Genomic DNA, 18223 nt, shown 5'->3' on the forward strand with positions numbered 1-18223 from the left:
TAGAGGGAACTTATTGTGAGAAGGTTAGTCGTGGTCTGCCTAGGATTATAAATTGGTCATCTGTTGCAATCCCATCTCATAAGGAGCTTGAGAGGAATGTGTTTTCATTACATAAGGTAATTTTTATTCTTTTTGCTTTTGTTTATATATGAATTTATTTGATTTTTTTAATATTGTAAACTGATTTTTCTGTGTTGTTATTTGCATACCAAAATTGTTAAAGTTTTGCCCACTGATGAAGAGAACAATGCCTTCAAGCTTGAAGGTTTTTTCTAGTGCAACAAGGATATGAATGTTGCTGATTTTGAGGATGATGATTTTGTTGCTCCTCCAAAGAAACCAACCAGTGAGGCTCCTTCATCATCCTATGTTCCTTGTGTGACTTTTGGTTTTTCTGATATGAAAATTATTGTGGATGAATGTCAGAAGAAGTGTAACATTATGTCTAAGGAAATTGCATTTTTAAAGTCTGCTAGTGAATCTAGGCATAGGGCATTGATGGAGATGTTGGTTAATTTGAAAAATGATCAAGATTTAAAACACAAGACAGTTATGGAAATGTTAGGTGAGTTGAGGCCAAAATCATGTGGTATTAATGATGATATTGATCCTGTTGATGTTGGTTTTGTGGGAGCTGATGTTGGTGATACTTCTAGTGGTGGTGGTGTTTCAAAGGAAAAGGATAAGTTTTTTGAGAATGAAAGTTTTACCCAAGTTTTTTATGAATGCATTCAAGCAATGCAAGAAGATGCTGCTGGAGATATGATAATTGCAGATGATAAGAATGATACAGTAAATGAGAATGAGAAGACTACTGGGAATGATGTTGAAGAAACAATGTTATGTATACTTATCTAAATATTTATTTTATTGCTTGGTTGGTTTGTTATTTTTTATTTTATATTTTATAGATGTTTATATTTCTGTTAATATATATAATTAATATTTTCTTTTTATTAATTTTTGTTTTCCCTTTTTGATAGGAATCTGATTTTGTTTCCATTGGAGTATGAGAAGTGGAAGAGAAAGTTTAGAATTCTTGTTTTGTAAACCTGTTGTTATTAATTTGTAAACTTTTAATTTCTAAGTTAGTTTTGTACAAGACTTTTCCAGAGCATGTATAAACTCTGTTATGTTTTTGTAAACTTATGAATTTTGGAATTTTTTGTTTGGCAATTATTCTTTTTTATTATATCTACAACTTTTTTTTCCAGAGCTATGACCAGGTTATTTTGGTTTCATGATTTGTATTTTTTCAAGGTAATGTATTCATGTATTTCTGTATTAATTTATAAAATTTTGTTTTTCCATAGAATATTGTCAAACCTCATGATGATGTAGCTGATGTTGTTAAAGATCTAGAAGAAGAGGCTCATATTTTTAACAACATGAATGTGGAGATTTTTGATAAAGTTGTTCATGCAGCTGTTGGTGATTTGGCAAAGAAAAAGGTAACTAAACAAGGCAGATATTGTATTTTTTTTTTCTTTTTGCAATATTTTCCAATAGTTGTATTATTGAGTTTTTCATATTATTTTTGTTTTTAGGAAGTTGTTATGGCAATACCCATTGCTGGTTCTTTGATGAATCCAGTAGTTGTGTCTACTCCTGTTGTTGGCAAAAGGAATCCAAAGCCTACTACAGTTTTGCAATCTCCTTTTGTGAACCAATTTGGATCATCTTCTTCTGAGGATATGAAACATTTGGAGGTTGTGAAGTCTAAAAGGAAGGTTGTGGGACGATATGCTTTTGGAGACAATCTTTTTGATCTGCCTAATCAAATTGACCAAGACTCTTTTAACAAGTGGTTTTCTCTGCGGCTGAGAACAAATAATAAGTATGCTTCTATTTTTTAATTGTTTTTTTATTTATTTTGTATTTCAGTTTCTGTTTCACCATAATTCACTTTTAAATGTTTATATTTGTTATAGGTATAAGAAATTTGATGATAATAATAGTATCATTAAGGAGCCATTTCAGTTTTGTGTAACTGAGATTGAGAGAAAAATTTGGTTTTATGATTTAGTTAAAGATGGGAGGGATTTGGACAATGAGGTATTTTTTTTCCCTTATTATTATTAAGTTGTTTTAGTTTTACTGTTTTCATTATTCTTATTATGGTTTGCTTCTTGTTTTTTCAGCATATTAATGTGGCATTTTATTACCTTAGAAAAAAAGCCAAGTATTGTGAGTTGATAAAGGTTAGAGTTACTACTACAGATAACTCTTTTGATCAAGTTATCACTGCTCTGTATGATGTGTATCTGTCAAGTGATTGTGATCGATCTGTTATATCGAATAACAGTGTTTTTTTTTAGTATATTTGTGGTTATAAAATGCTTTGTAACACCCCTTGGTCGCTAGTAGATTTCGTTTTATTCCCTATTAATATGACTGTTGTTGGCTGTAATCATTGGATTCTTGGGGAGTTCAACGTGAAGGAGAGATTTTTTAAAGTCTACAACTCAATGAGGAATAGAGTTATGGATAAGAAAGTGTTGAAAGTTGTTGAAGCATATTCTACTTTGTTGCCCTTGTTTCTTTCTTTAAATAATTTTTATGAGTCAAGGGAAGATATTGATCTAAATGCACAAGCATTCAAGGGCATTGATATGTGTCACCCGTTGGACATTGTGTTTGATGATGAGGTTCCACAACAGAGTAACAAGTAAGTGGTTATTTTTTTAGTTATTGTTATTTTTTGGTTGCATGATTTTGTTTATATGCATTTATGTGTTACTGATTTTGAGTTTTTTTTTTTTTTTTTTTTGTAGCGATTGTGGGATTTTTATCATAAAGTTTGCTGAATCTCTTATGCATGGACTTATTGAAAATATCCCCAATCCTCTGAATGTTAGTTTCCAGAGAAACAAAATTGCAGTCGAGCTATATGTCCATGCTAAAAGAAAGAAAGATGAAGGCTATCTTTCTGATGGGGAGTTCAGAGGAAGAATGAGCAAGAAGATGTTGAATATTAATGCAATGGAAGTATGAGAGCATCAAAGTAGTTAACATTTTGGCTTTTATCTTGTAAAGATGATACATACTTATGGCAAGATAACTTTTGTGTTTTTGTTTTGCAAACTTTCAAGCAAGTATCATGTTTGAATATTTTTAATACTGTGGCTTATCAATGAATTTTGATATTAGCCCTTTTTTATGAGGAATGTTGTACAGAGGTGTCTCAAGTTTGTAACTTGAGTTCACAACTTTATTTTTATATTTCATGTTTTAGGTAACATCTGTTAAAAGTTTGTAACCTAAGTTCATGCAAAATTGCGTAGCATTCCTTAACGTCTATTAATAGTCACGATATCTTCAGTTTCAAATATGTATCAAATCGTTTCAAACTTTTGAAGTTAATCCTTTTAAATGGACTGGAAATTTACAAATGAAAATCAAATATTTTTGTTTCAAAACTGTAACATAAGCTGATAAAAGAACTTATTTCACATTTATTTGATGTTGGAAGTGTCTGTGAGAATCTAGTAACATATTTGTAACAATTATGTAACAAAATGTTACATTAATATTCATTTCAGATATATCTGTATCAAATATGTAACAAAAATTTACAGATAACGCCCTAAACATTAATTCTTATATATTGATGCAAATTTTTTCCTAAGTTTTTATAATATTCCATATATTCAATAAAATTTCATAATTCTTTATCACAAGTAATAGTGATAAGTAATGGTCCAATCCCTGTACTGAAACATACAAAGTTTCAAAATTCAAATAAAAAGTATTTTCAATCTATAAGCTTTGAGTGCTTCTTTGTTTTTTTGTTCTCAATAGAGGCTGGTTTGTGCAGGTTTTTCGGTTGTGCCCAAGCTCTCCACACCTTCCACATTTAAGCTGATAAGACCCTTCTCTTGCTGAAACAAACCTTTTTTTCCTTGGCCTTCCACTTTTTATGTTTCCCTTTGGAGGTAGTACTTCTATTTCCTCAACATTAGGTGGAACTCTCCATGTTTTTGGATCTCCCAATGGATGTATTGATGCATTATAGGTGTTCAACATGGCTTGTTTTGTGAAATAATATGAGCAATATTTTTTATACTGAAGGTTCATATTTCTAATGACTGCCATGGCATGTTCACAAGGTAATTCATCCAAATCAAACTTGTTACAAGAGCAAGTTTTCTTTGCAATGTCAACAATGTTTGTTGTTAAACCATTGTGTACACTGTAATTGAGTGTGCTAGCTGGTTCTACCTGCAATGAAATTATAATAATGAACAAGGAAGTATATTAATATAGAGGTATTTATAAATAAAGTAAATAGTTGTACTTACAGTCATTCTTAATGACTTGACAAAGTTCTTTCTTAAGTATTCCTCTTGTTTCTTTGGCAATTCTGTAAACGTTGCTTCTGCTTCTTTTTTGTTGTTGTAGCTCCATTTTTTAATCAGGTTTCTAAGGCACTCGAGTAATGTTGTTACTGGAAGCTCTCTCATTTCTTTTAGTGCTGCATTAATGGATTCAGCTATGTTTGAAGTCATAGTTGCATATCTACGACTTTTGGAGTGGATTCTTGCCCACTTTTCATATTTAACCTCATTGGCCAGAAAAGGACGGATTCCTTCATGTAAACTGTCCAAGTCCTTCATGTATTTTTCAAAATCTTCCATGTTATAAGCTTTTGCAGCAGCATGAAATGCAATACTGGTTGCCTCTGCATCTGTTCTAAACTTGGTCTTTATGTTGCAGAAAAGATGGTAGGAGCACACTCCATGAGTTACATTTGGAAAGACATTTTTTATAGCATTCTCTATGCTTTCATGTCTATCTGAAACTATACACAACTCTTCTCTTTCTCCATAACATTCTTTTATTTTTCTGAAGAACCACTCCCATGAATCATTGTTTTCCGAATCTGTTATAGCAAAAGCCAATGGGAAGATGTGTCTATTTGCATCTTGTGTTGAAGCTGTGAGAAGTGTACAGCCAAATGCAGCTTTTAGGAATGTTCCATCAACAACAATTACTGGAATGCAATGTTTCCAACCTAGAATTGATTGTCCCATAGCCATATAAAGATATTTAAATCTGTTTAGACTATCAATTTCCAAATCTGTTACAACACCTGGATTCTTGTGCTTCAAAATGTGCAGCTATCGTGGAATGTCTTGGTAGGAATCTTGACTTGAACCATGTACATAATTAACTGCTTTTTCCTTAGATCGCCATGCTTTTTGGTAACTCATGGAAACTCCATATCTGTCCAACATGTCTTTAGCTATATCTTTAGGTCTATAATTTGTTTTTGGATCTGTGAACTTGGTCTTCACAACATTCCCAACCATACTACTTGAAGCTTGTCAATGATCTCCAAGAATAATGTCCAAGGAACATGTGTGGGCACGATTGAACTTCCTAAGTTGGAACATATCTGTCTTTCCATATCTTGCAGCACGAAATGACCACGTACATTCTGAATCAAGGCACTTCAACCGATATTCCTTTTTGCAAGATTTGTGGACCTTGAACTGAAAATTGTTTTTTATGGCATAGAGACCAATTGTTGTTGTAAGAACCTCTTTGTTTTTGTATACCTGTTTTTCTCTTATTCCATCAGAAATTGCATGAGTTATAATTGTAGTTTCTGTTCCGATATGTTCAGGAATTGATTCATGTCGTTCCTTCTCCAAAATCAAATCTGTAATTTGATCTGCCAATTGAATAAAATTTGGTAGTTCTTGAGGTTCATCTATAGAGAATTTCGATGTGTCCGAAATATCATTCTCTATATTATTACTACTTGAAGCAACAGTAGAACTCATCTTTTGAAGTGCTCCACAGGTAATTGTTTGGTTGTTCTCTGTTACAGAAACTATCAAAGGGTATTTTGTGAGTGCTCTGTCATTTCTTTTGCACTCCAAGTAGAATTGTGTAGAGCTATCACTATTGATCTTCAATGGAGGCAATGTTTCTGCAATCTGGTACTCAATTGTTGCATTTTCTGTTGACAAAATGGTAGACAACTCTGTAGACAAGATATTCATTAGTGTTGTAAATGAGCAATCTAATGGTATTAACACTCCCAGCATTTTGAAATCCTCATACACATTATTTTCATTCCAATGACCATCATAATATACCAAAGATGTTATTGGATTCATGTCTGCAGATGAATAAAAAGAAAAATTAGATTGATATGTAGAAATTTTATATTTTCATTATAAAACAAAATAGGATCATCACAGATTTAGCAAAGACAAATACCTTATGGGTTATAAACTACCCAATCCAGCACAAGCTAATCATTAACACATCCCCCAACAAAATGAGAATCTAGCATATAAACTCGTCCCTTTATTGGGTTTTAAATGACCAAATTCTGCACAAGGAAGAGCAAATAACTTAAAGATGAGACAATCTAAGAAACATCTTTATAATATTGTAACAATTTTTTTTTTTATAAAAGGTTTTCAGGGTTTTCAAATGTTTCTATGGTAAAATTTGTATATGATTCTGTGGAGATATGTGTTAAAATATATGTTTTTGCTATATTTATCTTAATGATTTCTGAAAGCTATAAATTATGTTCCAAGAACAAAATAGAAGAACAAGGAAACTTACCACAAAACAGATGTCGTGTAATTGTTTTTGTAGACCCATTGATTCAGAAATTTTGCAGTAGATTGCAGAAGAAAATTTCTCATTTTTCCCAGTTTTCTCGGTTTTGTAAGCTGAAATGCTTGGAGATCTCTGAATTTTTATTGAGTACAGTTTGTTACATAAACATTGGCTGAGTTGTTATTCTTTTGGTTGGGTCTTTTGTATATAATTGTGTGAAATTGGGTCTTCCGTATTAGGTTGGGTCTTCTGTGACTATTGGGCTTCACTTTTACCGTAATATTGTAAGAAATATGGATTACCGTATTTTTCGAATTCTTTTGGTGAAATGTCGCATATATAAAAATTTCCCTATTAATAATACATCTATGGGCTTGGTTTCTATCCACCCAGCAAAACAAGGGTATAATTTCTCTTTTATAACATGTACTGTTGATTTCTAACTATAAATTGGGTTTAGTTTCATTAATTTAATTGAGGATGGTTAACTTTTGAAGAATAGAAGTGTCTTAGCTGTAGGGTTGTCGTGAATCAATTAATACTGGTCTCTTTAAAACTAAATCAATTGAATGACAAAAACAAACCAAAGCAGAAAACCCAATCCAAAGAATAATCAAAAGAAAATAACAAAGTAAACAAAATTAAACAAAGTACAGAACACCAAGATTTACGTTGTTCGGTCTAGAATGACCTACGCCCACGAGAAAGCAGTCTTCTTCTATCCACCCACATTTAAAGGGTATAATAAAGGTAGTTGATTGTATGTTCTTGAAGAGAACTCTTCACTCAACTCGGTACAAACATTCTTCTCACTTACACACTCTTATTCCTCTTCTCAAACCTTATAACAATTTCAATAGCTCTCATGGACAACAAAGTTCATCGACAAAGTATTTCAATCCATTCAAGGCCTAGAAACACTATTTATAGACAAGAATCGTCCATCTCATTGGCCAATGATTAGCCAATCAAAACCATGATAAGACACCTTATTAACAACCTTTTAACTATGTGTGTTAGTGATATTGATCCACAGCCACCTGGCTAATTAGTTAGTTGTTTAACAGCTAATCAAGTGTTAGTTGTAACAATTTGATCTGTAATACTTTTCTGTTACTGATTAGTTGTAAATCGTATACCAGCTAATTCATTGAATATAAAAGCAAGTCTTAGACTCTTGTTTTGAGTGAGCTTGCTAGTTTTTCATTCATCTCATTCTTTCTTTACTTGTCTTCTTCACCATCATTTTCTCCATTGTTTCCATTCTTGTTTCTCTGCTCCATCATGGCATGAGAGTCGACGGCATCAAACACAGAGGCATCGTCCCAGTCCACCACCACATCGATGACGACAACTCTTCCCTTCTCCAAAAATCTCCTTCGGCTGACTCTTCGACTGGATCAAATGAACTACCAGTTTTGGTGATTGTTAAGAAAATGAATACTATATTTAGATATTCCTATATTAAGAGTTATTAATATAGCTTTACTAAAATAAGGAAAGGCTTATATTAATTAGTATATATAGGATGACAAAAAAAAAATGTGTGGTTTATATGGTTTAGAAAAACCTATAAATTAGTTTTATGTATTCATTCTCAAACATCCCAAAACAAAAAGAAGAAAAGCTTAGAGAGAGAAAAGCTTTTGAGAGAATTTTGTGAGAAAAATTCTTGGGTATAATTGGGGTGTGGGTTGTGAAAAGTGTTGTAAACACTTTGTGTATTTTTTGTTTCTCAATTTCAGTAAAAGAATTGCAGCAGATTTAGACATTTTTGCGTGTGTGTTATTTCCGCTATTATTTTTATTCTCACTAATCTGATTCATAAGAAAATTCGCGTAATTTTTCCCAACAACTGGCATCAGAGCTTTGGTTAGAAATTCTACCAGAAAGTCAGATTTGAGTGGGAGCAATGGCTGCAGATGAAGGAAAGGTGAAACTCGAGAAGTTCGATGGCGCAGATTTTGGATTTTGGAAGATGCAAATCGAAGACTACCTATACCAGAAAAAGCTTTATCAACCTCTCTCAGAAAAGAAGCCAGAGGGTATGAAAGATGAAGAATGGAATCTTCTCGATAGACAAGCCCTCGGAGTTATTCGATTGACGTTGTCTCGCAATGTTGCTTTCAATATAGCAAAGGAAAAGACCACGACGGGTCTTATGGCAGCACTCTCTAATATGTATGAGAAGCCATCAGCCTCAAACAAAGTTCATTTGATGAGGCGATTATTCAATTTGCGGATGACGGAAGGCTCATCGGTAGCTCAACATCTAAATGAACTCAACACAGTCTTAACCCAATTGAGTTCAGTTGGAATTGAGTTTGACGAAGAAGTACGAGCATTAATACTTTTGTCTTCTTTACCAGACAGCTGGAATGCTACAGTCACAGCTGTGAGTAGCTCATCAGGAAGCAATAAGTTAAAATTTGATGATGTTCGTGATCTAGTTCTCAGTGAAGAGATCCGACGGAGAGAGTCGGGTGAATCATCAACCTCTTCAGTATTACATACAGAGTCAAGAGGGAGAAATTCAACTAGAGGGAATGGCCATGGAAGATCAAACTATCGAGGTAAATCCAGAGATAGGAGGTCCAAATCTAGGAATCCCAATAATTCCCAGAGCTCGAAGACCATCGAGTGTTGGAATTGCGGTAAGATTGGACACTACAAAAATCAGTGCAAGAATGCACCGAAAAGCCAAGATGGGAAGGCAGAAGCAAATGTTACTTCTACCTCAGAGGGTGATAATGCGTTGATATGCTCTCTAGAGAGCAAGGAAGAATCTTGGGTGTTAGATTCTGGAGCATCATTCCACGCTACTTTAAAGAAAGAATTCTTTGAGAGGTATGTCCCTGGAAACCTTGGAAAGGTATACCTTGGTGATGACCAACCTTGTGATATTGTTGGTAAAGGTGTAGTGAAGATTAAGTTAAATGGGTCTGTTTGGGAGCTGAAGGATGTCAGACATATTCCCGAACTAAGAAAAAACTTGATCTCAGTAGGGCAGTTGGCTAGTGAAGGCTACACTACAAATTTCCAAGGTGATAATTGGAAGATTTCAAAGGGTGCAATGACGGTTGCTCATGGCAAGAAGAGCGGCACACTTTACATGACAGCAGGTGGGTGCTATTCAATTTCAGTTGCAATAGGGAATGAAAATTCTAATATGTGGCACCAGAGACTTGGCCACATGAGTGAGAAAGGGATGAAACTCATGCATTCGAAGGGAAAACTCCCAGGTCTACGATCAGTTGAGATAGACATGTGCGAAGAATGCATACTTGGAAAGCAGAAGAGGGTAAGCTTTCAGACAAGTAGTAGAACCCCAAAGAAGGAAAGATTAGAGCTTGTTCACTCTGATGTTTGGGGACCAACGACTACATCATCCATTGGTGGGAAACACTACTTTGTGACTTTTATCGATGATCATTCTCGGAAGGTATGGGTTTACTTTCTAAAGCATAAGTCCGAAGTGTTTGAGGCTTTCAAGAGATGGAAAGCTATGGTTGAAAATGAGATAGGTCTGAAGATTAAAAAGCTCAGAACTGACAATGGTGGTGAATATGAAGACAACATATTCAAGAAGTTTTGTTATGAGCACGGAATCAGAATGGAGAGAACCGTGCCAGGCACACCTCAACATAATGGTGTAGCTGAGCGTATGAACCGAACATTGACAGAAAGAGCGAGAAGCATGCGTATACAGTCAGGTTTACCAAAGCAATTCTGGGCAGAAGCTGTCAACACAGCAGCTTACTTGATTAATCGAGGCCCATCAAGTCCACTAGAGCACAGAATACCAGAGGAAGTATGGAGTGGAAAAGAGATAAACCTATCACATCTAAAAGTTTTCGGTTGTGTAGCTTATGTGCATATTAGTGATCAAGGGAGTATTAAGCTTGATCCCAAATCTAAGAAATGCATATTCATTGGCTATGGCGGGGATGAGTTTGGCTACCGTATTTGGGATGATGAAAACAAAAAGGTCATTCGTAGTAGAGATGTGATTTTCAATGAAAGAGTGATGTACAAGGACAGACACAAAATTGACGCTATTGACTCAGAGCATAGTGGGCCAATATTTGTAGATGGAGATTATGACCCAGATAGTTATGTGACAGAGTCGATTGAGACAAGTCCTCAGCAAAAGAAACTTGTTGGACAAAGCGGTACGCAACAGTCTGACGCAACATTACCTCCTACTCCAGCTCTTGTATTGAGAAGGTCTTCTCGACCTCATGTGCCTAATAGGAGATATATGAACTATTTGTTATTGACTGATGAAGGAGAGCCTGAATGCTATGATGAAGCATGTCAGACTAGTGATGCAAGCAAGTGGGAGCTTGCCATGAAAGACGAGATGCAGTCTTTGATTTCCAACCAGACATGGGAACTAGTTGAGTTACCCGTGGGTAAGAAGGCACTTCACAACAAATGGGTGTATCGGGTGAAAAAAGAGCATGATGGCTCTAAGAGATATAAAGCCCGATTAGTAGTCAAAGGATTTCAGCAGAAGGAAGGAGTTGACTATACTGAGATTTTTGCTCCTGTTGTAAAGCTCAATACTATTAGATCAGTGTTGAGTATTGTTGCCATTGAAGATCTTCATCTTGAACAGTTAGACGTGAAGACCGCATTTCTTCATGGAGACTTGGATGAGGAGATATACATGCATCAACCAGAAGGTTTTTCAGAGAATGGGAAGAAGAACATGGTATGCAAACTTAAGAAGAGTTTGTATGGCCTAAAACAAGCCCCAAGGCAGTGGTACAAAAAGTTTGACAGTTTTATGCACAAGGAAGGCTTCCAGAAGTGCAACGCTGACCACTGCTGCTATTTCAAAAGATATAGGTCTAGCTTTATCATTTTGCTACTTTATGTTGATGATATGTTAGTAGCAGGTCCAGATATGGATGATATCAGAATGTTGAAGCAGCAATTGTCAAAAGAGTTTGACATGAAGGACTTAGGTCCAGCAAAGAAGATTCTTGGAATGCAAATCACAAGAGATAAGCATAGAGGGATTTTGCAGTTGTCTCAGTCAGAGTACATCAAACGTGTTTTGCAGAGGTTCAACATAGGCAATGCCAAGCCAGTTAGTACACCGTTGGCAAGTCATTTTCGCCTATCCAAGGTTCAGTCCCCTGAGACAGAGGAAGCCAGAGATTTCATGGCTAAGATTCCTTATGCCTCAGCTATTGGGAGTTTGATGTATGCGATGGTTTGTACAAGACCAGATATTGGACATGCAGTGGGAGTTGTTAGCAGGTTTATGTCAAATCCAGGAAAAGCTCACTGGGAAGCAGTGAAGTGGATTTTGAGGTATCTACGAGGCACCACAGATAAGTGTTTGTACTTTGGAAAAGGTGAATTAAAAGTACATGGCTATGTAGATGCAGACTTCGGAGGTGAAGTCGATCACCGAAAAATCACCACGGGTTATATATTCACTGTTGGAAATACAGCTGTTAGTTGGATGTCTCAAATGCAAAAGATTGTAGCTTTATCCACTACAGAGGCTGAGTATGTAGCAGTGACTGAAGCCAGTAAAGAGATGATATGGCTTCAAGGTTTGTTAACTGAGCTAGGATTCAAGCAAGAGAATAATGTTTTGCATAGTGATAGTCAGAGTGCGATCCACCTGGCAAAGAATTCAGCATTTCATTCTAGAACCAAGCATATTGGACTTCGTTATCATTTCATCAGATCTTTATTGGAAGATGAAGTGTTAATACTGGAGAAGATTTAAGGAAGTAAGAATCCAGCAGATATGTTGACAAAGACGGTGACGATTGAGAAACTGAAGTTGTGTTCAACTTTAGTTGGCCTGCAAGAGTAATAAGAACGAAAAGCTCTGCTGCATAGAGTAAAGTGTGAAGACAGATTGAAATCAGTCTTCAAGTGGGCGATTATTAAGAAAATGAATACTATATTTAGATATTCCTATATTAAGACTTATTAATATAGCTTTACTAAAATAAGGAAAGGCTTATATTAATTAGTATATATAGGATGACTAAAAAAAAATGTGTGGTTTATATGGTTTAGAAAAACCTATAAATTAGTTTTATGTATTCATTCTCAAACATCCCAAAACAAAAAGAAGAAAAGCTTAGAGAGAGAAAAGCTTTTGAGAGAATTTTTGTGAGAAAAATTCTTGGGTATAATTGGGGTGTGGGTTGTGAGAAGTGTTGTAAACACTTTGTGTATTTTTTGTTTCTCAATTTCAGTAAAAGAATTGCAGCAGATTTAGACATTTTTGCGTGTGTGTTATTTCCGCTATTATTTTTATTCTCACTAATCTGATTCATAAGAAAATTCGCGTAATTTTTCCCAACAGTGATCTCTTGTTCTACCAACAGTAAGAGCTCATGGTCTCGATGGCTACCTGCTTGGAACGAACCTAGGTCCATTGCCATGGCTCACTAGTAATGTTTCTAATCTCGATCATGCGCATTGGATTCGATATGATCAGTTCTTGATGAGTTGGTTGATGAATTTTGTTTCTGAACATTTGTTGGGTCATGTTATCGATTGTACTACTTCGGCTAAGATTGGACCACTTTTTCCAAGATTTTCGCCACAAAATCAAAGACCTGTCTGCAGCAGCTCCGATTCTTTCTTCAAACCAGAAAGAAAAGGTCTCTGCCGATTGAAGAATATGTCAATTAAGGAATATATCTTGAAGATGAAGAATTTTTTAGATGCCCTATCCTTTTCTGGTGACCCAGCCAATGAAGATGACTTAGTGATGTATATACTCAGTGGTCTTGGTTCCAATTATGAAACCATCGTTGTCAATCTAACCTGTCCTGCTGAACCCGTTCTTCTTCAAGAACTGCAATACCTTCTTCGGAGCCATGAGCTTCGCATAGAGCAAAACTCCACTCCAACTCTTGATATGGTTCAAGCAAATTTTACCAACCTCTCCATTTGAGGGGGCCGCCCCAACTACAACAACTCCTCCAGTCGAGTTAATAAAGGTAGCTTTCGAGGAGGTCAAGGCAACTACAGTGGACCAAATCGTGCCAATAACCCTAATCTTTGTCGTGGAAACAAGCCTCAATGCCAGCTTTGTGGAAGAATTGGGCACACGGTTCAGAAGTGCTTTCATAGGTTGATATCAATTTCCATGGTCCTGAATCAACCTCAAGTTCCTCTTCAACTAGCTCAAGTGTAACAAATACACAACAAGCCTTCCTTCCTGAACAAAACTTGGATACAAATCAAGATTCTTGGTTTCTTGACAGTGGTTCCGCACATCACTTGAAAGTTGATCCTTACAATCTTGCATCGAAGACTGACTACAAAGGCAAAGGAAAAGTAAACTCTATTTCAAATATTGGTTCAAACTCTATAACTACCAATAATAATTGCCATTCTTTAGTGCTTAAAGATATCTTACATGTCCCAAACATAACCAAAATTTTGTTGAGTATTTCTCAATTTACTGAAGATAATAATGTCATTTTAGAATTTGACTCTCTTTGTTGTCCTATTAAGCACAAAACAACGAAGCAAGTACTTCTTCAGGGTACCCTTAGTGATGGCCTATACAAACTTGATGTTCGTAAGTCCAACTCCAAAGCTTCCAATTCTCAGCCCATGAGCACTCCTTCAAACTTGGACCGATTCAAGTCAGCCTTTTTTTTCAGCTCAGTCTCAATTTTTTTCTTGTAATAACAATTCTAAGCTTGTATCTCTTTGGCACTGTAGGCTTGGTCATCCCTCCAAGCCAATTCTTTGTCAAGTTTTGAACACTGTACAACCACATTTGAAATGTAATGAAGTATCTTTTTGTACTGCATGTCAATATGGAAAATTGCATAGCTTTCATTTTTCTAGTTCAACTCCAAAAACAACTTCACCTTTTCAACTTATTCACTATGATGACTGGAGGGATTCATTTTACACTTGCATGGATGGTTATAAATACTTTGTGAGTTTCATAGATGATTTCACCAAGTTTGTTTGGATCTTTCCAATGCAAAACAAATCGGAAGTACCTGCCATTTTTCATTAATTTAATGCATATGTTGAGAGAATGTTTCAAACTAAAATAAAGAGTCTTCAAACCAATTGGGGAGGCGAGTATAGAATGTTAGAGCCTATCCTTAAGAATTTAGGCATTACATTTCATCATCCATGTCCTCATACACACCACCAACAAGGAAGAGCAGAGTGTAAACATAGACATGCTGTTGACATGGGTTTATCTTTACTTGCCCAAGAAAATATGCCTTTAAAATTTTGGTGGGAAGCTTTTGTCTCTGTATCTTATCTCATCAATAGGCTCCCAACTCCAATCTTAAACAGTGTCTCTCCATTTCAAATTATTTTTACTCAAGCACCAGGCTATAACTTTTTTAAAAAATTTGGGTGCTCATGTTTTTCTATTCTCAAACCATACAGGTCTCATAAAGTGGCATTTAGAACATCAAAGTGCGTCTTTTTTTGGGTATAGCTTAGCTCACAAGGGGTATAGGTGTTTATACCCTAGTTGAAAATTTTACATATCACGAAGTGTAACTTTCAATAAGGATGAATTTTCTTGCTCTAATCTTTTTCAGTCAAAGTCCACCAGTCAAAAACCAACCTCTGGTAATCCTTTTCCTTCTTTTCAGTCGAGTATGTCCTCTGTACCCAATGTTGTGTCATTTTCACAAAAAATCACTCCCCAAAATGTGACAAATCACTCCTCAAACACAACACCACCAACTGTCAATGTGTCATCTTCAACCACTTTGCCACATACTGTGGTCCCCACCAACATCACATGTGTACCAGCCATAAACAATACCAGCTGCCAACGTGTTGTCACCCTTCCCATTAACTCTATACATATTTCTAACTCCCCATAAATGGTCTCCATACAAGACATTCAAGTTAATCTTCTTACTCATCCACCTCCACCAAATAAACACCCCATGGTCACACGGTCCAAACTTGGAAATTTTAAGCCCAAAGCACTTCTAACAATTTCTACTGGTATATCATTAGAACCAAAGTCATTCAAACAAACTCTATTAGATCCTAAATGGACTAGAGCAATGCATGATGAATTTACAGCTCTTCAATGCAATAATACTTGGAGTTTTGTACCTCCCACTGTTGATATGACCATTGTTAACAATAAATGGGAATTTCGTGTGAAGTATAAGCCTGATGGCACAGTGGATAGGTACAAGGCACGATTGGTAGCTAAGGGCTTTCAGAAAATTCCAAGTATTGACTTTTTGTGAATTAGTCCTGTTATGAAGCCTTGCACTATTAGACTAATTTTTACTCTTGTTGTCACATATCAATGGGATATTCAACAAATTGATGTAAATAATGCATTCTTAAATGGTGACCTCCAAGAGAATGTGTATATGCATCAACCACATGGGTTTCAAAGTGTTGAATTTCCTCATCATGCTTGTAAGCTCCACAAAGCTCTAATACAGTGGGGTTTTATCAACTCAAAGTCTGACACCTCACTATTTTATGCAAGGAAATGTGGTAAACTAATTCTTCTCTTAGTTTATGTTGATGATATTCTTATCACAATAGAAGATATATCTTCCATACATAGACTCATTATTGACCATCATCTTCAGTTTTCTCTCAAAGTTCTTGGTTTCGTACACTATTTTTTGGGCTTTCAAGTGTTTCAGAATTAGTGTAGTCTATATCTTACTCAGCATAAGTATATAGTTGATCTATTGGAAAAAATAAATATGACCTCTGCCAAGTCCATGCCAACACCAATGTGTCCAAACTTGCATTTGTCTATTGAGCATGGAACTCCTTTAGCCAGTCCAACTCTGTACAAAAGTGTTCTTGGGGCTCTCCAATATCTAACTCTAATGCGACTAGACATTGCCTTTGTCGAGAACAAACTTAGTTAGTTTATTAAAGCCCCATAATTGATCACTGGAGTGCTTGTAAAAGGCTACTATGCTATTTGGCAGGTACCACTAACCTTGGACTTCAGTTTACTCCTTCTGCAACTATTAATGTTCAAAGCTTCACAAATGCAGATTGAGCTAGCTCCATTATTGATCGCAAGTTCACTTCTAGTTATTGCATTTTTTTGTGGCAATTTAATTAGTTGGTGTTCCAAAAAGCAAGGTGTAGTGGCAAGGAGCATTACAAAGTCTGAGTACCGATCCTTGGCTTTAGCTACTGCTGAAATAATGTGGATTAGATCACTTCTCAATGAGCTTCAGGTCTCTCTTATTCAAACTCCAATACTGTAGAGTGATAACTTGGGAGCTAGTTCATTGGCCTCCAAACCAGTATTCCATGCAAGGACAAAGCACATTGAAATAGATCTTCATTTTGTTCGAGACCAAATTCTTACCAAGGCTCTTGAGATTAGATACGTTCCTTTTCATCTACAGCTGGCTTATTTACTCACTAAATCACTGCAGATATCTCAGTTTCAGAGTTTGTTTCCCAAGCTAACACTTAGTATCCCACCGTGTCACTTGAGGGGGATGTTAGTGATATTGACTCACAACCACCTGGATAATTAGTTAGTTGTTTAACAACTAATCAAGTGTTAGATGTAACAGTTTGGTCTATAATACTTTTTTGTTACTGATTAGTTGTAAATCGTATACTGGCTAATTCATTGACTATAAAAGCAAGATTTATACTATTCTTTTGGAGTGAGCTTGCTAGTTTTTCATTCATCTCATTCTTTCTTTACTTGTCTTCTTCACCATCATTTTCTCCATTGTTTCCATTCTTGTTTCTCTACTCCATCAATCTGGGATTGCAGTCTTAAAGAAATGTTGTCGTGACTTCAACAATTGAAATTAAGAGTAATTCTCAAAGGCATGGGGTCATTCTCATTGAGACCATAGAAGACCTTGTCTTATCCTAGTTAAGAAACCTTTTCACAACCTCAATATACTTGATCCAAAAAAATAACTTTTTAAAGACCTTTTCAACAATCTCCACCTTGTTTTTACAAGTTCTACTGCCCTTCAAAGGTCCCTAAGCGCTTAATGCTTCACAATATTAACTAAGTTCGAACATCTTTTGAACTTGTCTGTTAGGTTGACTTAGTGAACATATCCGTTAGATTATTTGTTAAGGTTGATGCCCTAAAAATATATACAAAAAAAATATTTTATTTATGGAATTTAATAGATGTACATTTTTATTTATAATTAATTGTTTGAATTATTAGAAAATAGTTTATATACATAAATATCATAAAATTTTATATTAATTAATAAAAGTATATGTGATCTTGTATTAGTACGAAAGGATTAAGATCGTTAATAATGAATCAAATAGTCAGCAACATATTAAAATATGAAATCTTTAACAAATGGTTCACTACTACAAAATGAGATTTTATAACTCCATAAGAGAGACATTGAAAGTCTACCTCCTCACTCCTATGGAGAGATGTGGTAGCTGGTGTCATTGTAAGTGACCTTACAACGTTTCCCAGTGGGAGACATGGGAAGTCTACCACGTCTCCCACTGAGAGACGTTGTAGCTATTTCTTTTGTGTATATCCGTATAATTAATATATATATTAATATATTTGAATTAAATATTTAATAAATTAATTTAATATTTCTTAATTTGTGCAATGAATCCTAATGCCAAAAATGCTAGAATATAGATTGAA

At 35.2% G+C, this 18223-nt stretch overlaps 2 protein-coding genes across 2 annotated transcripts; one reads left to right on the forward strand and one right to left on the reverse strand.

The window, feature by feature from the left end:
- Window positions 1–641: 641 nt before the first annotated feature.
- LOC133816103 (uncharacterized) lies at window positions 642–3250 on the forward strand. Its single transcript, XM_062248773.1, has 2 exons — window positions 642–2668; window positions 2775–3250. Exons 1-2 carry the CDS (start codon window positions 2337–2339, stop codon window positions 2992–2994), a joined length of 552 nt encoding a protein of 183 aa, XP_062104757.1. The 5' UTR covers window positions 642–2336; the 3' UTR covers window positions 2995–3250.
- A 411-nt stretch (window positions 3251–3661) lies between these two features.
- LOC133814396 (uncharacterized) lies at window positions 3662–5039 on the reverse strand. The gene is made up of 3 exons (XM_062247361.1): window positions 4302–5039; window positions 3848–4221; window positions 3662–3713 (listed from the first exon to the last, which is right to left on the reverse strand). The coding sequence occupies exons 1-3, from the start codon at window positions 5037–5039 to the stop codon at window positions 3662–3664; spliced, it is 1164 nt and encodes a 387-aa protein (XP_062103345.1).
- Between the last annotated feature and the right edge of the window lie 13184 nt (window positions 5040–18223).

The sequence above is a fragment of the Humulus lupulus genome, chromosome 2, assembly GCF_963169125.1.
Source record: "Humulus lupulus chromosome 2, drHumLupu1.1, whole genome shotgun sequence".
Taxonomy (NCBI): domain Eukaryota; kingdom Viridiplantae; phylum Streptophyta; class Magnoliopsida; order Rosales; family Cannabaceae; genus Humulus; species Humulus lupulus.

Bases quoted from the DNA above. Each gene is read 5' to 3' on its own strand.
- LOC133816103 (XM_062248773.1), top strand. From the start codon at position 2,337: ATGCTTTGTAACACCCCTTGGTCGCTAGTAGATTTCGTTTTATTCCCT. The intron at 2,669-2,774 runs GTAAGTGGTTAT...TTTTTTTTGTAG, and splicing joins GTTCCACAACAGAGTAACAA to CGATTGTGGGATTTTTATCA.
- LOC133814396 (XM_062247361.1), bottom strand. From the start codon at position 5,039: ATGGCTATGGGACAATCAATTCTAGGTTGGAAACATTGCATTCCAGTA. The intron at 4,222-4,301 runs GTAAGTACAACT...ATTTCATTGCAG, and splicing joins TCAAGTCATTAAGAATGACT to GTAGAACCAGCTAGCACACT. The intron at 3,714-3,847 runs GTGTGGAGAGCT...TGTATGTTTCAG, and splicing joins TATCAGCTTAAATGTGGAAG to TACAGGGATTGGACCATTAC.